This window comes from Phyllobates terribilis, unplaced genomic scaffold, assembly GCF_046119375.1.
Source record: "Phyllobates terribilis strain yellow unplaced genomic scaffold, ASM4611937v1 Scaffold_11__3_contigs__length_659146591, whole genome shotgun sequence".
Taxonomy (NCBI): Eukaryota; Metazoa; Chordata; class Amphibia; order Anura; family Dendrobatidae; genus Phyllobates; species Phyllobates terribilis.
Window position 1 is genome coordinate 341,542,549 of NW_027362771.1, and position 24,246 is coordinate 341,566,794.

At 41.2% G+C, this 24,246-nt stretch overlaps 1 protein-coding gene across 1 annotated transcript in view; it reads right to left on the reverse strand.

Moving 5' to 3' along the window:
* Positions 1–24,246, reverse strand: part of RORA (RAR related orphan receptor A) — a 412,752-nt gene that overhangs the window by 152,965 nt on the left and 235,541 nt on the right. The window contains exon 2 of the mRNA XM_073652806.1: positions 9,389–9,418. Within this exon, the coding sequence (XP_073508907.1) occupies positions 9,389–9,418 (30 nt within the window). The remainder of the gene's footprint in view (positions 1–9,388; positions 9,419–24,246) is intronic.

Consider the following 24,246-nt stretch of genomic DNA (forward strand, 5'->3'; position numbering starts at 1 on the left):
TCCTGTCTGGGAACTGGCCCATGGTTTATTTCTGTGCATCGCTGTCACGGATGTGTCAGGTGTAATAGAGAAGTCGCTCTGGATCTGGCTGTAGAAGGTCACTCCGCTTGGCATTACAGATGCCTTCTTAATCCTTATTCTTTTAGGACCCAGCGGCGACCTCCCTCCTGCGGCTGATTGACACACCCTTGCCTGGGAGTTAAAACACTCAGTTTGCTCCAGGGAATCGCCGGTGATACTTCTATGAACCTTTGTGCAGCCTTGGAGCACTAGCAGTCGGCTAGCTTCTTCTCTGGTGCCCTTGGAGGACAGTTGGTGTTTCTCTTCTGCTGTCTGCTCAAGCTAAGTTTATCCCCTTTGTTTGTCTACCTTGTTGTCTTTAGTTTGTAGTGGGGCGTGACCAGTGCTCACCCCTCCCCTTCCCTATCTAGGGCCAAGCTCCTGGGACATCCAGGGTTTAGGGTACTACTCGGGGATAGGTGTGGAATCTATATAGAGACGGTAGGGTAGGCAGGGTAATGTTAGATCTGCCTAGGGGTCTCCACCCCCCACTTTCCCTAGTGTTTGGGCTTCCTCCCCCTCTTCCCTTCGTGTTGCACTTAGTCTTTCCCACACCTTGCGTGACAACCGCGCCCTACAAAAATTATTCAGTTACTGGATCTGGTGAGCTGATGTGATCACTATTTTTTCCTTTTGTTCGTATGTCCCACTCTGCTTGATGAAGAGGCTTTATGCCTTGAAACACGTTATCTTTTGTGACCAATACATTTAATTTAAAACAATACCTCTACACTTTGAAAATATTTACTGTCCTGTGAGTGGTATGTTGAATAAGGCATAGAATCTCTTAATAATTTAGGTGGCATTCAGCACACAGTCCAAGTCAGCGGAAACCTTAAATTCAGATGTTGTGCAGGACTGAAGCTGCATTTGCCCTGCAAGATAATAATGAATGAGCATTGTTAAAAATGCTAGTTTCATGATTATACTGATGTTTAAACAGGCTGCTGATCATCAAATGAATGACCAAAATGCTTCGGGTGAAATGATCTTTTGCACAGCGCAAAAATCATCATTCTGGTGGTGCATCGTCCCGTGTAAACAGGACTCCCACTGCCGAATACTATGGCAGTCTAGGCGCACTAAGCAATCTAGTATAGATCACTCAGTGTGCATCTTTTACTTTGGTCAGCCTGTATAAACAAGCATTTATTTAAGCGACCGCCAATTGGTAAAAGTTTACCGGTTGGCGGTTGTATCTAATTATAATTTACTAATTCTTTACCGCATCTTATGTTACAAGCCATCTTTCACAGATGTTAATGTTCATGAATACAGTTCAATAACCGATAGATTCCTTGCAAGCTACCCTATCTTATTTCTAAATATTGGTAGTGAGTACTGAAGTCATGGCTGGGGTGTTACTGTACAGGGTATAGAACCAAAACTGTTTCTTCTTCTGCATACATCTGAAATTTACCTGGACTCTAGCACTGAATCAGAGGTGAGGTTACCCCAATTATCAGAGAAAATGCCATTTCTTTTTAACCTTTGTGTTGCCTGAAGAATTAAGAATCCCCTCAAATTGGCACAGCCGCTTGCAAGATTTCGCACTTCCTTCTCAAGGACAACCAAGGGAGAACTCGCAGCTTTATTATAGAATCATTTTTAATAAGCCTTTTTAAAGCCGCTGAGAGAAAGGGAAAGTAATTTGGCAGTTGGAAAAAGCTCCGTGAGGGATCCCAAGGCTGCCCAGTTAAGACATTTATGAAGCAATACTTTTGGGACCTCCACTGCTATTTTCCTGGGCCTCAGGGGGGATGGAAGTACGAAGCTTAGATTCAGAAAGTACTCTGGAGGGATCTGATTATTTCTGCTTGCTATTAGCCACACTCCATGTGAGCTGAAATTACACGGGCAGGGAATTATTACCCAGCCTGTCTAGAAATACCTAATCTAGAATACCAGTGAAAGGCCAAAATGGCAAGAACAGGAAGGAAGAGCTCGCTGCCCAAATAGAGTAATTTGATAGTAAATGAAAAAACTATCAATTAGAAAAACTGTATGAATGAATATTTATCTATTATAATGTGAGTGCATAATTTCCAGCTAAAAGTGACGGTAAATCTACTACACATTACATCTCACATCTTCCCACTCTGAGTGTGTGAAAGTTCTCTGGCCGAGCCAAATTACAACTACGGTACATCTTTAGGAAAGACTATCAATGCAGCAGCATCAAGGGTTACATCCATGGACACTAAAGCCCCTTTATTGTAGTACCATCACAGCAACATCTACGTCAATCTGTCATCAAAGCGGTCCACACTAGTATCAAAAAAATTCCCTTCATTAAGGATAAAACACAAATTTTAAATTTTATTAAATATGCATTAAAAAGGAAAACGAACAACATATTCACACAAGACAGTGGTGTATTTTAAAAAATGAGATATACACCCACATATAAACAACTTATTGAGGGATAAAGGTTTGATGGGAGGAAAATAATTTGTCACTAACAGCCCTATTGTCTGGTCCTGCTTTGACGCGGAGGTTGGCACCCTAGAAGCAATGCAAGTTGTGTTGCCCCCGTTCAACGTAGACTTTTCCTCGCTGTCCCTAAAACCTTACACAAAATGTACCCATGAACAGCCAATGACGAGGTGACGCAAAAAAAATGGGATCACATAGCCAAACCCAGTGGTGATAAAGCAGGAAGAGCCCTACTCACATATTACCCCCCATAGGCTACAGGTCCATCAGGAGGCTTGGTAAATAGTGGACTGGCAGAGTTTGTAGCCAAGATGGATGCTGGATACTAATGAGCACCTTAGAATTTTTCTCCATATATACTTTTCATACGTTAAACCATCAAAGCGGTCCAGCAAAAAGATATACATTAACATATCTTTTTTTTTTTTTTTTTTTACATAGGAGCCTATAGGTGACGGTCCAGCTTTTTTCATGTTTTTTAGCATATCGCGCCATACAGGTTAGGATACAATACAAGGCTTATTTTACATACGTTCACAAAAGTTAAGGTGCGTTTTCTACTTGCAAGCCGATCAGTGATCATCTAATAACCAGTTTAGACATGCCAATGCACACAGAACAATCGGTAATGCATTGTTCTGTGCACATAGAAAGCAAAAGTTCTTGGCAGCTCATGTCCTATTCAAGCAAGTCAATGTGCTGCAAAGAACAATAACCCTGATTTGTCACAGCTTTTATACCAGAATACTGGTGTAATAAGATTTGAAAAGTTGCAACATTTTTACGCAATTCGGAGATGCACACAAATGTTGCAACTTTTGGTGTTTTCTTGCCAGTTTCACCAAGCTCCTCCAAAATGAGCAGTGCTGGAGCGGAATGGAAGCATGATGCCAGAGCTTGTCTAATTCATGATGAGTTGTAGCATTCCTTACTCCACAAATCTTACTCTTGTCAGAGACTGGAGTAAGATTTGTGGCAAGGTGCACGTCCCTTTTCAGACCCTCCTAATTCATTATTCAGGAGTGTCTGACTCCACCACACCCCCTCTTCAAGACCAGCGTCAAAATTGCTGGTCTCGATGAATTGGGGCCATTGACTTTTAACGGTCCTCTGACCAGAATTCCTATTCAAACCAAGTACAGGCGCTCGGTGCATCATGGCGGGGCCAAACATTTAAGTGCAACTCCCCAACTGCTTGTTTTCCATCCACCTCCTCCCTTTTCTGACTCTATAGAGCCAGAGCAGTTAATAAAGAAGAGGGGGAGGTGGAGATAGAAGGAAAACAAGTAGGTGGGAAGATGTAGCTACATTTTTGGCCAAATCAAGAGTGCACCGAGCACCTGTACTTGGTTTGAATAGTCATTCTGTGCTGATAGAATCCCTTTAAATAAGCTTAAAAAACATTTCACCTGATGAGCAAGTGTTTTGATTATCTGTCTGGTAATTATAAGCCTGTTTACACTGGTCACTTATCGAGAAATGAGTGTTCCTGATATGCACCCTTAGACTAGCAAATAGTTGACATTTATGGACACCTAAGCAACCTCCCATTTTGCAGGTGTGAGTAGTGGGGTTGAACCACTTCAATTCTTCGCACAGTGATTTATCTGTGCAGTCAAAGCTGAACACTTCTTACACAATGCGTGTTAACATACTGTCACATGAAATAACAGGGATGACAGGTCATGTCACAAGGGAATTCCTCAAGGTCAGAAAGTTTGCACCTTGCTATGGATATCATGTAAGTCACGATTTTGCAATCATAACAACAAAAATAAGGAATAATTATTACTGTAGTTACTAATGGATCAATATAGCATTGTATGTGTGTATGTGTGAAGATAGAGAGAACTGTTTGAAGTTAACACTTAATAGGCTACCTAGTGAATAAAGTGAGCAATAATTAAAACAATTACAAAATGTATGTACTGTATATTCTTATTTCCACAGACCCTTGGGACCGTTATCTTTAGCGACAAAAAGAAAAAGTAGTCAATAAGGAACAAAGAAAAAATATGAATATTTGTTTCCTTCAGTTAATTAAAAATATTTTGTAAACTGAACAAGCATGGGATTGTGGGGTAAAACATTGAAGAAAAGCAATAAGGCACTTTTTAAGGGGTTTTCTATAACAGAAAAAGATGGCATATTTCTAAGATATGCCACCACTTTTTGTTTGGGGGGGGGGTTGACCTCTGCATAGGACATGCAACAGCTCCATTCAGGTGTGCAGGGGAAACTGTTGAGGGGCTGCAGCTCTACATTAGCACTGTGACTGTTTCACTTTCAGTATTATTGGGGTTTTTGAAAGTCTGCCCCCAACGATCTAAACATATGCGTACACTTCAACACTTTCTGAAAGGTTAAAAGTGCACACCTCTAGACAGAAATAATTAATATATAATATATAAAATAACAAGTGATTTATTCCGTTATGCATTTTATTACTCTGATTCAGTGACCAGTAGTCAGAGACAGGAGGCTGGAGAGCTGCAAGTGTAATGCTCATCCCACTGCACTTGCAACTCATTAGCATACAATTCCAACTATATTTTTCTCTAAAACAGCAAAAATTAATTTTACAAGGAAGGGAGAGATTTAATCAGCATTAAAGCGTCTGTATATACGTTTTATTATTTTGGGTTACAAAATACTGATGACAGATTTTCTTTAAAGGGGTTGTTCCCTTTCAGTAAATGAATGTCCCTGGCTGAAAATTATTATAAAGAAGCAAACTACACTGTACTCACCTTCCCCTGGTCCACTGGCAAGTGTCTGCTCATGCTCCCGATATCTAGCATTGCCTGCTGTGCTGACATCACATTGACAGCGCAGCAGCCAATCAGTGAGCTCAGTGGCTCTGCCAGTGTAGAAGGATTAACCCCTTCAGAGGCACTAAGCACACTGATAAGTGGTGCGCTGTTGATGTGATCTCAGCACTGCAGCTAATGCCAGACACCGGAACCCGCACCGGAGACTCGCTGATGGACCTTGGGAAGGTGAGTACAGTGTAGTATGTTTCTTTACACTCCCTGACAGAAGTTATGTCGCTTATCCATGTTATGTAAATAAAAGCTTATAACCTGACATTAAATTCATCCATTGGTTTTATAAATTACTCTTTTGAAAGCTGAAACCTTCCCAAATTTGGTTTCGGTTAAGAAAATAAATTGACATCAATGCTGAAATATTGATCATTTAATGAACACAGAATGGCCAGATTTTGGCAAGACAAAAGTTTTGTTGCCTGGTCATATAATGCACCCAATCCTAGTTTACATCCTCACCAGTGCTCAGTAAATGATAGATTAATTAGTGGGTGTGTATAAAAAGAAACGCAGCACCCCAGACCTTCACTTGAACTGCCAAAAATCCACCCTGCGACCAAAGCCTTGATTATCAAGAGGCTGAAGACTAGATCCACTGCAGAGGTGGCTGGCACCTTTAATGTGATTCAGTGTCAAGTACAAAGAATTAAAAAAAGATTTGAAGAGACTGGAGATGTGTTTGACAAGTCCAGGTCTGGCAGACCCCCGCAAGACAACCGCTCAGGAGGAATGTTTGTTGGTTAGATAATCCAAAGCAAGCCCCTCTTCCACTGCAACAGAGCTCCAACAGGCCTGGTCACCTCAAGTCCCTGTGTCAACTAGAACAGTTTGTAGGATTCTGTCTCGAAATAGCCTCCATGGTTGAATCAGTGCCCAGAAGCCAGCACTAAACAAAAGGCAAATAAAAAACCGTGTGGCATTTGCAAAGTCCCACAGCCTGCTAAACAGATGGACGCTGGAAAAGTGGCAGAAGGTGGATTTCTCTGATGAATCTTCAGTAGGATTACACCACAGTCGTCGCAAATACTGCAGGTGAGCTACTGGAGCCCGTATGGATCCAAAATACCAGAAAACAGTTAAATTTGGTGGTGGAAAGATCATGGTCTGGGGTTACATTCAGTATGGGGGTGTGCGAAACATTTGCAAGGAGGAAGGCAATATCAATAGCCTAAAATATCAAGAAGTATTAGCTACCTCTTACATTCCAAATCATAAAAGTGGTCAAATTCTGCAGCAGGATGGTGCTCCATCTCATACATCCATCTCTACAACAAAATTCCTCCAGGCAAAAAAGATCAAAGTGCTCAAGGATTGGCCAGCCCAGTCACCAGACATGAATATCATTGAGTATGTTTGGGGTAGGATGAAAGATGAAACTTGGAAGACAAAACCAAAGAATCTAGATGAACTCTGGGAGGCATGTAAGACTGCATTCTTTGCTATTCCTGATGACTTCATTAATAAATTGTATGAATCATTGTTGAACCGCATGGATGCAGTCCTTCAAGCTCATGGAAGTCACACAAAATATTAAATATGACTCTAATAGCACCAGAACATCATTCACCAATGTTATGCAACATATATTTGTATTTTAAGATAATTATTTGTTTGAATATCACATTACTTTCTGTGGGCGACAAAACTTTTGTCTTGCCAAAATCTGACCATTCTGTGTTCATTAAATGATCAATATTTCAGCACTGATGCCAATTTATTTTCTTAACCTAAACCAAATTTGGGAGGGTTTCAGCTTTCGAAAGAGTAATTTATAAAACCCATGGATGAATTTAACGTCAGGTTATAAGCTTTTATTTACATAACATGGATAAGCGACATAACTTCTGTCAGGGAATGTATATTGGCCTTCAACCATGGACATTCATTTTCAGGGGCTTTACGATGTTGGTAAATATGGGCACAGTTTACAATCCCAGTGTTAGAAATCATTTACATTTGTCAAGATATTCATATTGCTCTACTCACTCAAGGATTAAACCAAATACACACATGGACAAAACTGTTGGTACACTTCTGTTAAAGTAAGAAAAATCCACAATCGTCATTGAAATAATTTGAAACTGACAAAAGTAATTTTTAATTTTCATTTATTGAATATCAACTAATGAAAATTAGACATTGGTTTTGAATTGTGGTTCAACACAAAACAAAACAAATGAAAATGGCCCCCCAAAAAATAATGGTACCCCTAAAAAAGATTAAAAACAATTTGACAATGGGGACATGTTAAGATAAGATGAGCCCTGTAATTAGCATCACAGGTATTTAAAAGCTTGTAATCAGTCTGCCTATTTAAAGGATGAAAAGTAGTCATTGTGCTGTTTGGTATCATGATGATGTGTACCACACTGAACATGGACCAAAGAAAGCTAAGGAAAGAATTGTGTCAGGAGATTAAAAAAGAAAATAATGGACAAATATGTTAAAGGTAAAGACTATAAAGCCATCTCCAAACAGTTTGATCCTCATGTTTCTACAATTACACATATTATTCAGAATTTTAAGATCTATGGGACTGTAGCCAACCTCCTTGGACGTGGCCGCAAGAGCAAAATTGATGACAAGATGAGGTATGCATAATATGAATGCTAACCAAAGAGCTCAGAATAACTTCCAAAGAGAGATTATAGGTAAACTCCAAGGTCAAGATCCATCAGTGTCAGATTGCACCATCTGTCGCTGTCTTGTCCAAAATGGACTTCATGGGAGGCCATGGAGGAGGAAACCACTAATGAAAGCAAATCATGAAAAGGCGAGATTGGAATTCACCAAAATGCATATTGACAAGCCACAAACCTTCTGGGAGAATGTGCTTTGGACAGATTAGATAAAAATGGAGCTTTTTGGCAAGTCACATCAGCTCTATGTTTACAGCCGCAAGTATGAAGTATACAAGATGGAGGAGGGTCGGTTATGTTTTGGGGCTGCTTTGCTCCATCTGGCACAGGGTGTCTTGAATCCGAATCAACGTACAATGAAATCTCAAGACTGTCAAAGCATTCTGCAGCGAAATATGCTACCCAGTGTCAGAAAACTTGGTCTGAGTCACAAGTCATGGGTCCTCCAATAGGAAAAACAAACAGCTAAAGCATCCAAGAAAAGCATTGGACTATTTAGAAGTGGCCTTCTATTAGCTCTGAGCTGAATCCTATTGAAAATCTGTCGAAGGAGCTGAAACCTGCAGTCTGGAGAAGTCACTCTTCACACCTGAGACAGCTGGAGCAGTTTGCTCAGAAGGAGTGGGCTAAAATACTTGCGTACAGGTGCAGAAGCCTCATTGAGAACTATAGAAATCGTTTGCTTGCAGTCATTACCTTAAAAGGTTGTGCAACAAAAAATTAAGTTAAGGGTAGCATCATTTTGTCTAGGCCATTTTCAATAGTTTTTTTTTTTTTTAATTTTCTGTTGAGCAACAATTCTGAAACAATGTTTGATTTTCATTAGTTGATATTCAGTGAATTTAAATTGAAAATTACTTGTGTCAGTTTAAGTTATTTCAGTGACCACTGTGGGTTTTTCTTACTTTAACAGAAGAGTACCAAAAATGTCCATGTGTGTATCTCATATTTTAACAGGGATTTCTGAGATTAGATAAAAATGTAAAGGAGTAGGTAGAGAATGGGTTCTTGTGGTTATCAGGTCTTTGCCATTTTTTATTCCTATATTCCTTTATCTTACAGTATATTACAATATATGAACAGCATAAGTCCTTCATATTTTTCATAGATGCAATAGATGTACACAAATAGTAACATTTTTACATGCGCATTTGATAGCTAGTTCTTTCCACGCCCCATGACCCAAAGGATTTCCTACAAAAACTACTGTACAAACTAATTTCATTTCAAACTTATTTACATAAATAATTGGTCCATGTTTTGACAAACCTTTGATCCATGATATATTAGTCAAAAATGTATATTATAATGGTTTGTGATCGTATCTAAGATGTTTTTAATAATAATAATAATAATAATAATATTTTTATCTCTATGGCGCCAACATTTTCAGCAACACTTTACAATGTTTTTGCTATTACTTACATGTATGAGTCTTCTTGGTTATAGACAGACCTGGGAAAAAAGGAGAAAAGAATAGTCAGAAAAATCCTTATTGGCAAAATCTAATATTATGGTACAAGTACTACACATTTTATGGTTGGAAATGGAGACATAATTTCTATAAGACGTGCAGTGTAACGTAATTGAACAAAATTGCAGAGATGGTTTAGAGAGGTGGTCCTCTCATTGAAGAGGATTAAAGGAGTTATCTACCACTTTTTTGAATTGCCCCAATGCATTTAGCATGTGGCCATAAGTTTTTTTGTAAATACCTTTAGTTGCAGCCGGGGGTCACGTGATGCCTGTGAGCGGCCAGTGATAGCGTCGCTCACAGGCAATACATACAACTAAAGGTATTTACAAAAAAACTTATGGCCACATGCTAAATGCATTGGGGAAATTCAAAAAAGTAGTGGACAACTTTTTTAATTCATTGTGAGATATTCTTAAGTGGTCCTTTTGAGAGGTTTCAGTATGTTTTTATGGCAAAATGTAGATGATCATGGATAAAAATAGTAAAGTATTATCTAATACATCAGTCCACCTAAAGTCTTACAGTTATCTTGTTAATATTTCTATTAAAGGGGTTGTCCACTACTTGGACAAGCCCTTCAGAATCTGAATTTTTGCCCCCATTAAAATAAAAACACCTATACTCATCTCCCATACTGTCGCCTTTCCAGTGGTGTCATCACTCGCGTTCCCATGCTTTACGTGAAGTTGTTATGACATGTGAGCCCTGCATCCAATCAGTGCTGGCGTCACTATCTCTGCCTTCGGACGTATAAGTAATCAAGAGGAAGTAAGGGGGCGGTCGCAGCTCTGACTTCCGCTTAATTACTTATACGTCCGAAAGCATAGATAGTGACGCCAGCTGATAGGGCCCATGTGCCATAACAACCGCACGAGAGCACTGGGAATGTAAGTGCTGACACCGCAGGAACTGAGTATAGGTGTTTTTAATTTAACGGGGGCAAACATTCAGATTGAGAATGGGTTGTCCTAATAGTGGACAACGCCTTTAATTAGACAATAAAAAGGTTTTGGTAAGGGGATGAAGCTTTTAAGGGTCCACAAAAACTTTTAAGTAACAAGAAATTTTAGCATGAGTTGTAAATTGTCTCATAATTGAATACAAAATTTTCATTCCACTTCAAATTTGTCGCTCTCATTATTGTTACTTTTATTATTAATTACCCTTTTCATACTAAAATGTAACTCGTATGACGTGGCGAGGCCTAACTTCCAACACTTGGAGATACAGTTATGTCACCTGAATGGCACAGGCAGAGGAACTGCGCCTTATGCCAGCATTGCAGTAGTCCAGCTAAAACTGAGAGCTTAGCTCGCACTATAATTGTAAAAATTGCATATAAGTACAATCACAGGTATTTAACCCTTTAGATCAAGGGTGCACAACCTTTTCTGGTCCAAAGGCCATATAGGCATACTGAACTAATCCGGGGACTGGGCTAAAAATGAAAGAAGAATTACCTTTTGTGACAAGTGTGGCATATCAAATGTATATACCATAAATGTCTACTTACAGAACTCTTACATCCAAAAATCAGCACTCTAATGGTATGCTCACGCTGAGTTTTTTTTATAAGGATTTAGAAATACATTCTGCTCCTAAATCCACATCAAAAACTGGGTCAAAACTCTTTGAATAACTTTCTGACTGATTTTAATGGAAAAGCTCCTTTAGTGCACACAGTACAGTTTTTTTCACATTATTTTGAACAATTTGCAGTAAAACTAATAGGAAGCTTATTCAAAGAGTATTTGAAGCCTTTTTTTATGGATTTGCAGTAAAATCTGCTTGTAAATCCTCATAAAAAAACCTGTGTGAATAGACACTAAAGAGTAAGAGATCATGCATAATAATATAATCATTTTAATTTATATAGCACCAACATATTCCGCAGCACTTTACAATTAATTAGGGATATGTACAGACAATAAAAGCAATACAATGTAACACATTTCAACAGTTACAGGAGGACTGAGGGCCCTGATCGCAAGCTTACAATGGCACATAGCCATCTACAATATATCATGGGCTTTTTGCTTACTGCTTAATGATTCAGACCGCTCATAAACTACAATTAAGACAGGGGCGGACATACCGCCGTTGCAGCCAGTGCAGCTGCACCGGGGCCCCGAGGTGGAGAGTTGGGTAACTTCTTCTGTAACAGGCTCAAAGATGGCAAGTGAGCTTGAAGTGCGACAGGGAAGGGGATCCAGGCACTGAGGAGATTGGGCTGAGATGTCCCGATGGATGTGGTTCATTTTTTCTAGGAAATAAGTGGCCAGATCCTCATTGCTGAGGTTGGTAATGGGGGCCTGTGCTTTAGGGCTCAGGAAGGAGGGTAAGGTTTCAAAAACTCGTTTTGGATTGTTAGCTAGTGAAGTGATGTGGGTGGTCAAGTAGGATTGTTTAGCCAGATGAAGGGCAGAGTTATAGGTTTTGAGCATGAACTTATAGTGGTTTCCTTTCTCTGTTTATCCAATATTGTGGTCTGCACTGAATGTCTAAATGAGTAAATATATTGGTCCAGGGGTGTTGCAGCCAGGAGGAGGTGTCCAGTGAGTTTTTTTCTTATTTTCTTAGTGTTAAAAAAGAAATGTTGCATCATAACAGACTATAATTGCATGGGCTCAAAGTATTGTTAGAATCTATGTTGTTTTACTATCGGCCATCTTGTTTTGGTTTGCTGGCTTCTAGTCTTTTCCTCTGGTGCTGGGTTTCTTGGTCACGTGATCTCTGCACTCTTTATTACCCAGCACCTGGCCCCCATTCCCTGCTGGACATCAGTGTTGTAACGCTCATGCTCTGGCTAAGTGGCCTGGTTTAGTTCTTCTTGCTTTGGACTATTGTTATCCTGGGACTTCTTGTTCCACCAGTTTTGTTTCCTTTAATTTTCGTTTCTGCAACTAACTTTTCTGTTAGGAAGTCTCCAGCTTTTGCTTCCAGTCCTTAGATCTTTTAGGGTCCCCTTTCCCTTTCCTACAGGTCTTCGTTTGAGTTCAGTGCAGGAGTTTCGGTGGGGCTATTCATAAGGAATAGGGCACCCACCCCAGCGTAGGGTAAAGCTGAGTCTCAGTGCAGGGACAGCTTTTTCCTCCTATTCCTTAGTTCTAAGTTACAGAACATAACAGTATGTCCAGCCGCGTTTAAAAAAAAAGGTTTGTTTTTTTTTTGTTTTTTTTCTCCTCCTCTCCTCTCCCTGGATTTTCTTCAGTATGTGTACCATCCAGGAGCTTGCTCAACGCTTGCAAGGGCTGACTCTCCAGGTTGCCAATCTTCAGCAGTACGTGAATAAATACCCTGCAGAACGCTATGAAGAACCTAAGGTAGGATTACCTGAGTGTTTCTCGGGGAAACGACAGGATTTTTTTAAATTTAAAAATGCTTGTTTGTTGTATTTTCGGCTCAGACCTACATCTTCTGGTAGTGAACTCCAGCGGTGAATGCTGAGAAGGAGTAGTGTATTTTGCAGAGAGGGCTGGTGGTGGCCGCATTGGATTCTGAGTTGGAGAATAGCATCCTAGGAGCTAAGAGTGCAGCACCAACTAACACTCCGTGTGGTAAATTGTTTGTGCCTAGAGCCTTGAGGAGAGCGTTGTTTGTTGAATGTCATGAGTCTCGGTTGGCGGGTCACCCAGGGATTTCGGAAACTAGGAAGTCAATTGGTCGGAGTTTCTGGTGACCAGGGTGGCAAAGGGAAGTCATCAAGTGGGTGCGTCAGTGTTGTGTGTGCACTAGGTCAAAGGCCTCTCACGCTCTGGCTGCGGGGTTGCTATGCCCCTTGGAAGTTCCTAGTATGCCATGGATGCACCTTGCCATGGATTTTATCACTGATCTGCCTTTATCGGAAGGTTTTTCTGTCATCTGGGTTGTTGTGGACCGGTTTAGTAAAATGTGTCATCTAGTTCCGTTCAACAAGTTACCTTGCGCCAAGACTCTTGCTAAGGCTTTTGTGAAGGAGATTGTCAGGCTCCATGGTGTTCCCACAGACATTGTTTCCGATAGAGGAACACAGTTTGTAGCTCGCTTTTGGAGTGCTTTTTGTGACCGATTGAAAATTCATTTGTCATTCTCGTCGGGGTATCATCCAGAGTCCAATGGACAGACTTAAAGGAAGAACCAGGATGACGAGCAGTTTTTGAGATGTTTTGTGGCAGACAATCAGGAAATGTGGTCAGAATTTCTACCACTTGCGGAGTTTGCCCTTAATAATCATACTTCTTCCTCGGCTGGTTGTTCTCCTTTTTTTTGCTGTACTGGCAGGTATCAATCTTTTGGTCCATTTTCCAAAGTTGGGGCTGCTGTACCGGAGGAGGACAATTTTTCTGGTGATTTGGAGAGGGTTTGGACCAGTGTACGCCTGAACCTTAAAGAGGCTAACAGGAGATCAAAAAGGTATTTTGACAAGAAAAGAAAGGAGTCCTTGTTTGCTGTTGGGAATATGATTTGGTTGTCCTCTAGGAATCTTCGTTTGAAAATTCTTTCTAAAAAACTGGGGCCTAAAATTGTGGGTCCTTTCAAAGTGGTTCAGATTGTCAACTCGTCAGCTGTGAGGTTGGGCATTCCCTCGTCCTGGAGGATTAATTCTGTGTTTCATGTGTCGTTACTTAAGAAGGCGCACACGACTGATGAGCAGGCAAAGCCTACTGTTCCTCCTGTTGATGAGGACGGTGAATTTGAGATTTCTCGCATTTTGGATTCCAGGTGGCATAGAGGAAGATTACAGTATCTTGTGTCCTGGAGAGGTTTCGGCCCCAAGGATAATTCCTGGGTGAAGGCCAAGGACGTCTCGGCCTCAAGGTTAATTAAGGCTTCGTTTGAGTTCAGTGCAGGAGTTTCGGTAGGGCTATTCATAAGGAATAGGGCACCCACCCCAGCGTAGGGTAAAGCTGAGTCTTATTGTAGGGACAGCTTTTCCCTCCTATTCCTTAGTTCTAAGTTGCAGAACATAACATTAATAAAACATCTAATAACCTCTCATCACTCAATAGAACATATTCTGCAGAACCTTGAAATCATAACTATTAGACCCAGCCACTGACAAAGTTTTGCACCATGTTATAAGTTGTAAGCTCTAGTCTCATCCACATTTGTAGTCAATATTTATTTCCCTTTGTTCAACATAACTAAACAATGAAAGTTTAGAGCAAAATGATTTTCATTACTGCCTGGTGGCATACCAGCCATAGCAGCAGACCATGCCTGGCATTTCAAATTCAATGTTATGTGCCGTCAGCTCCCAGCTCCACATTCAACCTGTGTCTCAGTGCAGCAGGCGCAATGATGTTCCTAGATCTTGCCTGCTGTGCGGAGGCTCAATCCCCACTCTACAGAGAGCAGTGCACTGGGGAAATGGTTTTAATTGATTTTTTTTTTATTATTTCGTAAGTCATTACTTGTGGAGGACACTGTGGACATTAAACTGTGAAGGGGGGGGCGACTCTTGTGGGGGCCATGATACTGTATGGGACTGGGGTGGCATAATACTTTATGGGGGAGTTGTGGTATCCATGATGCTGTTTTGGGGCTTTAGGGTATCATACTTTGTGGGGGATTGTGATGGCACCACACTGTATGAGGAGCTGTAGAGTCATATTGTTAGGAATGCTGTGGGGGCATCATACAGTGTAGGGAGCTGTGAAATCATCATACTTTGTGTAGGGCTTCCTGGGCATAAAACTGTCCACTGCGGGGCATCATACTGTGCAGGTTTGCTGTGGGGTCGTCATACTGTATGTGTGGGAATTTCTTTGTTGAAAAATTGGGAATTCACCATGTGGTACAATACTGTTTGTTGGGGGCATCATACTGTATGAGGGCCATGAAAGGGGTATTGTAGTGGATGAGAACACTAAGGGGCTCCTATAGGGGCACAATTTTTGTAAAAGTGTGACAGTACATGTCCTTTTCCCTGTGTTTAAAAGTTGGTAGGTATGCCCTTCTGTAACTGTACCTTTGTGTCTATGTCCCTGCTTACGCCACCAATTTTTTTTCCTGGGAGAGGAATCCAATACGGTCTCTTGCTATAGGCCTGATGATTAATACCTATGCCCCTGCTCCAACTTTATTTGTCCACAGATACCCACAGACAATGATAAAAAGCAATGAATTCAGCACGGCGTCCATAAAGTTGGCAGCACTTGAGAACTCAGGAACATTACAAGATTATGGAAACAAACGGATGATGCCAAAAACAGCTCCAAAGCAAGAACACAGCAACTTGGACATTGAATGTCCTTGTGTAGGACAATGGGGCCATTAATGATAATCTGCCTCCGCTACTTCAAGTGCTCTGAGTAATTTTAAAGTTTGGTTTCACAAATTGTTAATGGAGTTGTAATGTTCACTAAGAGACATAAATCATGGGTTGGGGGCAAGGGCAAGGAACATTCGACGGATACAACTTTACCAATGTAATGTTATAGCCTACTAAGTGGTCCTGTACCTGTTGACATCATTCTATTCATTACAAGAACTAAATAAGTTATTTTTAACATTTACATGTTGATGTGGAAATTTTTTGAATGTACCATTTGGCCAGTGAATGTTATCTAGAATGTTGGAACATATATGAGAGCACAACAGCTATAATAAAATGTTTTATATTAATTTTAATATATTACATATATATATAAATTATATTTCTTTACAGTCCTGACATTCTACAAGATTTGTAAATTAGAAAATGCACAATGCAGCACATGTATCCAGGAAATAGGATTGAGACACAAATAATTGATACAGAAAGATGATCGTGTCAATTCAGAGCAAACTAATGCACTTAAAAGTTTTCAGTATACTATCATTGGACTAAATAATGTTCTACAAGATAAATTATTTTCTCTTTATGTTAATGCTATAAATGTGCATTCAACTATGGCTATGTACTCACCATATTTTTGCCCTTTGTTTAGCGTGCATGTGTGTGCCTGACGGATGCCCTGACCTAACATCTGTCATAGCCTTCATTTAAAATATACAGTACATTGTGAGTTTTTCCCAGTGTACACAATAAACGGAGGCCATATAACGTGGTGGTATGTGCTTAGAAACGGGTTCTCTTCTTTGTAACTCACTGTTCACCAGGATTAATAAAAGACAAAAAATGTTCAGCTTTGGTTTCTGATTTAGACCATATGCAACCAAAGTCACAATCGAATGGAAACATTTTTCCCCGAAATATTTCATATTGTGCGAGTAAAGATCCTAAACCTAAACAGTGTGATAGCAGGGACTTTTCACCTCAACTTTTTTTTCACTCTGTTTACAGCATATGAAGGGAAAAACGCCTATTTTATACATGAAACAGAGGCTGTGATGGATGCTGTTATGTTCTGCTACCAAAGCTAAGGAAAGAGAGGAGATCTGTCCCTACTATGAGACTCAGCTGAATCCCTACGATGTAACAGGGAACCTGATCCTGCGATCAGACCTGCTAAAGTCCTAATCTAGTCTGTACGAAGACCTATAGATGTGGGGAGGGAATCCCTACAAGTACTAAGGACTGGGAGGAATATGGGACACCTCCTAACAGAAATAGTAGCAGACAGACGAACAAACAAAATAGATAGAACATAGAGGTCCGTAGACCAAGCAAACTAACAGAGTTAGATACAGAGCACAGGCTAGCTAGAAAGTAGATATACAATGAAGTCCAGCAAAGCCAGAAGGGCGGAGCAGGACTAAATAGGCCAACAAGGTCATGTGACCAGCAAAGGAAAAAAAACCTAACAGCAAGGTTCTAACAGTACCCCCCCTTCTAAGAGGATCCTCCGGATCCCCTAGGACCAGGCTTATCAGGAAATCTCCTGTGAAACGCTCTGATAAGTCTGGACGCGGAAACATCATCTGACCTCACCCAAGAGTTATCCTCGGGTCTGAAACCTTTCCAGGCCACAAGATACTGCAAACTACCTCTATACCGTCTAGAGTCAAGGATGCGAGAAATTTCATATTCCCCGTCCTCCACCACCGGAGGAACAGAGGCAGAGGCGTCACCATCCGACACAACAGCTTTTTTTAACAGAGAGACATGAAAGACCGGATTAATTCTCCAGGAGGTAGGAACCTCCAACCTAACAGCAGATTGGTTGACAACCTGAAGCACCTTAAAGGGCCCTACAAACTTGGGACCCAATTTCTTAGAAGGAATCCTCAACCGCAGATTCCTAGAGGACAACCAAACCATGTCACCAACAGCGAACAAAACCTCCTGTCGTTTCCTATCAAAGTAGTCTTTAGATTTTCTGTTGGCCTCCTGAAGATTACCACGCACATCCGTCCAAACTCTTTCCAAATCACCGGAAAAATTCTCCTCCTCAGGCACGGCAGATCCCAACTTGGAGAACGACCCAAACGACGGATGTCTCCCAGAACAACAAAAAAAAGGCGAACAACCAGCAGAAGAAGATGTATGATTGTTCAGAGCAAATTCGGCAAGTGGCAGAAACTCAGACCACCCCTCTTGATTGTCTGCCACAAAACAACGCAAGAACTGCTCAACATCCTGGTTTTTCCTTTCTGTCTGGCCATTAGATTCAGGATGATATCCGGACGAAAACGACAAATGAATTCCCAACCTGTCACAAAAGGCACGCCAAAAACGAGCCACGAACTGAGGACCCCTATCAGAAACAATGTCAGTAGGAACGCCATGAAGTCTGACAATTTCCTTGACAAAGGCCTTAGCGAGAGTTTTAGCGCAGGGCAGTTTGACGAAGGGAACCAAGTGACACATCTTGCTAAAGCGGTCCACGACCACCCAGATGACAGTAAAACCCTCAGAGGGGGGAAGGTCAGTTATAAAGTCCATAGCCAAATGTGTCCAAGGAGCACTGGGGACCTCCAAAGGACAAAGCAACCCCGCAGCAGGAGTATGTGAGGACTTAGATCTAGCACATATAGTACATTGGCGCACCCACTTAATGACTTCCTTCTGCCATCCAGGCCACCAAAAACTGCGACCCACCAGTCTCTTGGTCTCAGAGATTCCGGGATGACCTGCCAACCGAGATTCGTGACACTCAACAAACAAATCTCTCCTAAAGGTCTCAGGCACAAACAACCTCCCATGAGGAGTGTTAGATGGGGCATTCTCCTGAGCTTTAAGAATCTCATCTTCCAAAACGGAGTCTAAAGCAGCTATCACAACACCTTCTTGTAAAATGTTTTCCTCTTTCTCAGCACCGACTATGGGAGAAAAACTGCGAGACAAGGCATCCGCCTTAACATTCTTAGTACCAGGGATGTAAGTAACGGAGAAATTAAACCGCGAGAAAAACAGTGCCCACCTAGCCTGACGGGCATTCAGGCGCTTGGCAGCATCAAGATATATCAGATTTTTATGATCCGTAAGAACCTGAACGGGAAATTCCGCACCTTCCAAGAAGTGGCGCCAGTGTTCAAATGCGAGTTTAATAGCCAATAATTCCCGATTACCAATATCGTAATTCAATTCAGTCTCCGAAAATTTTTTTGAAAAAAAGGCACAGGGATGTAATCCATCCCCGTTATCCTGAGACAATACTGCGCCAACCCCCACAGAGGAAGCATCAACCTCAACCAAAAACGGCCTAGTAACATCAGGCTGCATAAGGATGGGAGCAGAGGTGAACCTCTCCTTGAGATACACAAAAGCTTCAATGGCCTCAGAAGACCACTGAACCGCATCAGCACCTTTCCTGGTGAGATCAGTCAGAGGTTTGACAATACTAGAAAAATTTTTTATGAACTTTCTATAGTAATTGGCGAAACCCAAAAACCTCTGTATCGATTTCAAACCAATAGGCCTAGGCCATTCCTGCACAGCCTGAACCTTAACCGGATCCATCTCAAAACCTTTGCTGGAGATAATGTAGCCCAAAAAACTAATTCTCTGTACAGCGAACTCACATTTCTCCAGCTTAGCAAAAAGCGAATTGTCCATTAATAACTGTAATACCTCACGCACGCTCCGCCAATGAGACTCCAGATCTGGCGAATAAATCAAAATGTCATCCAAATACACAACCACATTTTTACCGATCAAAGGTCTAAGGATGTCATTAATCAGATTCTGAAAAAATGCAGGAGCATTAGTGAGACCAAAAGGCATAACCAGATTCTCAAAATGACCCACAGGAGTGTTAAAAGCAGTCTTCCATTCATCACCCTCCTTCATGCGCAACAGATTGTATGCCCCCTTAAGGTCAATTTTAGAGAACCATTTGGCCCCCAATAACTGGTTAAACAGATCAGGAATCAATGGCAGTGGGTAAGGATTGCGTACCGTAATTTTGTTAATCTCACGAAAATCCAGACAAGGACGTAAACCGCCGTCCTTTTTTTTTACAAAAAAAAATCCAACCGCCACAGGAGACTTAGAGGGCCTAATGTGACCGGCGGCCAAGCTTGTCTGTATGTATTCCTCCAAAGCCTTCCTCTCAGGAATAGTAAGGTTAAATAAACGACTCTTAGGAAGAGTCGCTCCAGGGACAAATTCAATAGAACAATCATAGTCTCTATGGGGAGGCAAAACCTGCGATTCCTTCTCAGAAAAAACTCTCCAAAAATCCTGAATAGGAACAGGCAATTCTCCCCTATCCAAAGCTGCAATACGCCGGTTACAACACTTGTCATAACATTTATGGCTCCAGGATTTAATTTCACTGGTAGACCAATCCAGTACAGGATTGTGAAATTTTAACCAGGGCAAACCCAATATTACTGGAGAAGGCAAGTTATTCAACACTACCAAATCCAATTTCTCATGGTGAACACCATTAATAGTGAGAGGAAATTCACTGACCTTGAGAGTAATATTCTTCAAAGGGGAGCCATCCACAGAAACCACAGCAATGGGGGATGACAAAGGTTCAGGTTTTAAATTGAGTTTTTCCACGAATCCCCCATCAATTACATTCAGTGTAGACCCGCAATCAACAAACACCCGAAATTCCATTAATTTTTCCTGAGCAATCGTGGAAGCAGCTAAAAATATACCCTTGGAATTTAAACAGGCAATACGGGCGTGACTGACCATTTTTTTTTCTTTCTTCATACGAAGCTCACAGCCTTTAATCAAATGACCAGATTTTCCGCAGTAGAAACACAAGCCTTGCGAAAAACGACGGTCTTTTTCTTGAGAGCGAGGTGCCACCGATCCAATCTCCATCGGTTCACCACTGTTAGTACACACATTATCATAACCAGAAACTGACATAGCAGAGGATTTGCTCTCATTAACCCTAGCACGCAGTCTTCTATCCACCCGTATAGCTAATTGCATAGCCTGTTGCAAATCTTCAGGTGTAGGATAAGCAATTAGCAGGTCTTTAACCCTTTCACTGAGCCCAGCAAGAAATAGACTTTTCAGAGCAGAATCGTTCCACCCTGTTTGAGTGGACCAACGACGAAAATGTGTACAATATTTTTCCACATTACCCGATCCTTGTTTTAGACGTCTCAACTCAGTCTCAGCTGATGCGACACGGTCAGGATCATCATATAATAGTCCCAAAGCAGAAAAAAAACTATCCACTGATCTGAAGCATGAATCACTAGGTTGCAAAGAAAAGGCCCACTCCTGAGGCTCTTTGCGCAAAAGTGACATTATGAACCCTACGCGCTGGGATTCATCCCCAGAGGACTTAGGTCTCAAACGAAAGTACAATAAGCAAGCATTTTTAAATGAAAAAAATTCTCGGTGTTCACCAAAAAACAAATCCGGCAAACATACCTTAGGCTCCAAGAAATGTGCTCCAGGACAGTTACTCACGTGCTGACGGAGCTCGGCCACCTCCAGAGAGAGTCCCTGCAGGCGATGAGCCAAATCCTGAACCGACACCATGATGGAACAGAAAAATCTTTCCTTAGAGAATTTGCTGGCTGGACTTACTGTTATGTTCTGCTACCAAAGCTAAGGAAAGAGAGGAGATCTGTCCCTACTATGAGACTCAGCTGAATCCCTACGATGTAACAGGGAACCTGATCCTGCGATCAGACCTGCTAAAGTCCTAATCTAGTCTGTACGAAGACCTATAGATGTGGGGAGGGAATCCCTACAAGTACTAAGGACTGGGAGGAATATGGGACACCTCCTAACAGAAATAGTAGCAGACAGACGACCAAACAAAATAGATAGAACATAGAGGTCCGTAGACCAAGCAAACTAACAGAGTTAGATACAGAGCACAGGCTAGCTAGAAAGTAGATATACAATGAAGTCCAGCAAAGCCAGAAGGGCGGAGCAGGACTAAATAGGCCAACAAGGTCATGTGACCAGCAAAGGAAAAAAAACCTAACAGCAAGGTTCTAACAGATGCCCTTCAATAGTGGTATATGATATTCAAAGGCTTCCATGTTAAAAGTTAACCTGACTCCTGATTTGGCATCTATCTGGTGGAAGTAAACCTTTAGGCATGTTGAACATGTACGTCTAAAACAGAGGTGGGCAATTAATTTTCCTGAGGGGCCACAAGAGAGACCGAGACTGTTGTGCAGGGCCGAACCAATAGGCGGAAATTTCTGTTCAATTCTGTTCAATATTAACATATTAATTATATTTATTATTTTTATATGATATATATTTTTTATTTTTATATTAATATTAATCATATCACTTAATACTGAGCAGAATTAAATGTGACACCCCCCTATTTACGGTATGAGCCCACACACTGCCCCTTATATACAGTATGAGGCCACACACAGCTCCTATTTACCGTAAGAGCACACACACAGCCCCCTATATGCAGTATGAGCCCACACACAGCCTCCCTATAAACAGTATGAGGCCACACACCGCCTCTATATACAGTATGAGGCCACATAGTCCCCGTATATACAGTGTGAGCCCACACGCAGCCGCCCTATTTACCTTATGAGACCAAATACAGCCCAATTATATTTCTTATTTTATATTAATATTAATTGTATCACTTAATATTGAGAATCAAATATGCTGACACCTTCCTATATACAGTATGAGTCCCTACACAGCCCTCCTATACACAGTATAAGCCCCGACAGAACCCCCTATATATAGTATGAGCCCATACACAGCCCCCACATACAGTATGTGCTTTGAAATAGCCCCTATATACAATATGAGCCCCGACACAGCCCCCTATATATGATATGAGAACACACACAGCCACCCATATATAGTATGAGTCCACACACAGCACCCCTATATACAGTATGAGCTCCCAGATAGCCCTATATACAGACACATCCCACACACATTAAAAACAAAACAAAAAAAACCCAACATACTCAGCTCCCTCCCGTTCCTCCTCCAGCGCTCATCACTGGTTTGTGCTGTCTACACTGATGTTCCGCACAGCAGATGCAGTCTAGTGAGGTCACCTCGTCTGTAGTGGAATGGTGGAAGGAGGAGCCGGCAGCCATTCCACCTTTATATTCACAGCTATTTGCATCCTTAGAATGCAGATAGTGGTGACATTTGGACTCCAGGCGTTGATGGCGGCAACATAGCGCGGCCCATTGGCCAGTGTCAGTCCTTCGGCTGTCTCGGTTTGCAGGCTGGACTGGAACAGCCAGAGGTCTGGATGTGGCCTGCATGCTGCACTTTGCCCAGGTCTGGTTTCAAACATCATCTTGGTACTTTACTTAACTATCAGCCATTAAAGGCAATGACTGATCCTATATTTTCCTTATTTCTATAGTAGATGCAGAATGGTACATTATGTAGTTGTACTGTAGAAATCAGACTCAGGTAGTAGACTAGGTAAAATGTATTCAATCTTATTCCTGATAAGAGGTCTGCTACTTTGGATGGTAAATACTATAATATTGGTTTAATAGATCTCTCACAGTGATTGTTCAGATAGTCAACGTCCTATAAAATAACCAGTGGTAATTCATTTTAGCAGTGATCCTTTCGTGAAAAAATAGAAAAAAAAACACTACTTAGAGAATATGGGCCAATTCCATTCTCTCTCTGGCAAAGGTCTTGCTATCATTATAAACTGAGAGGCTTTCCTGTAAGCCATCACTTTATAGCATTCTTAAGTATGACAGTAAAATATGACCGCTAGCAGGCCTGTCACCCTCTACATGAGCTCTGTCCCCCTCCCTCCATGTGACTTTCAGGCGCGCAGAATCTCCTTCAGCCATTGCGTTCCACTAATGGGAACAATTCATTTAACCTGCGCTAGATATATAGTCAAACATCACTATAATGTACATAGCGTTGAATGAAGAGCGATAAATCGTGTTCTTCAGTCCTGATTGATGCAGAGAAGGGGTTCCACAGACATACGTGTTTAAAGTAGTTTCCAGACAACGTCCGTTCCAGTAAATTAGACCATTAAAAAAAGTCTTAATGTTAACCCTACATAGGAACAGCTTTAGCTTGGCTGATTTACAGCAGTGACAACGGCCCTGACAAATATGTGGATAAATATATTTTGTAACATTTGTAGAAGTTTTGACTGAAGTATATAAAAAAAATGTTACCTGAGAGGTAACCAACAAAAATGGAAACCTGTAGATAAGGGACGTAATGGAACATGTATAAGACACGTATAAGTATAAGACACCACAAGCTCTATTTCATCAGCATCTAATATACTGCTGCCAAAGTGTGCAAGTGTGCCATGTGGATCATTACCTCAGTCTCTTTCATGCACTCTACTATACTTACAAATGTGCACTGGATCCCTTGCCTTCAGGGTCCTTCTGCAATTGTCTAGCTACACGGGTAGTATGGAGGACCGTGATTGAGACAGGTATATAAAGCAAAGACTGTTGTTTTATAGACCCTTACAACTTGTTAAACAAGTTGGAGTATGCTTTCGGAAATGCA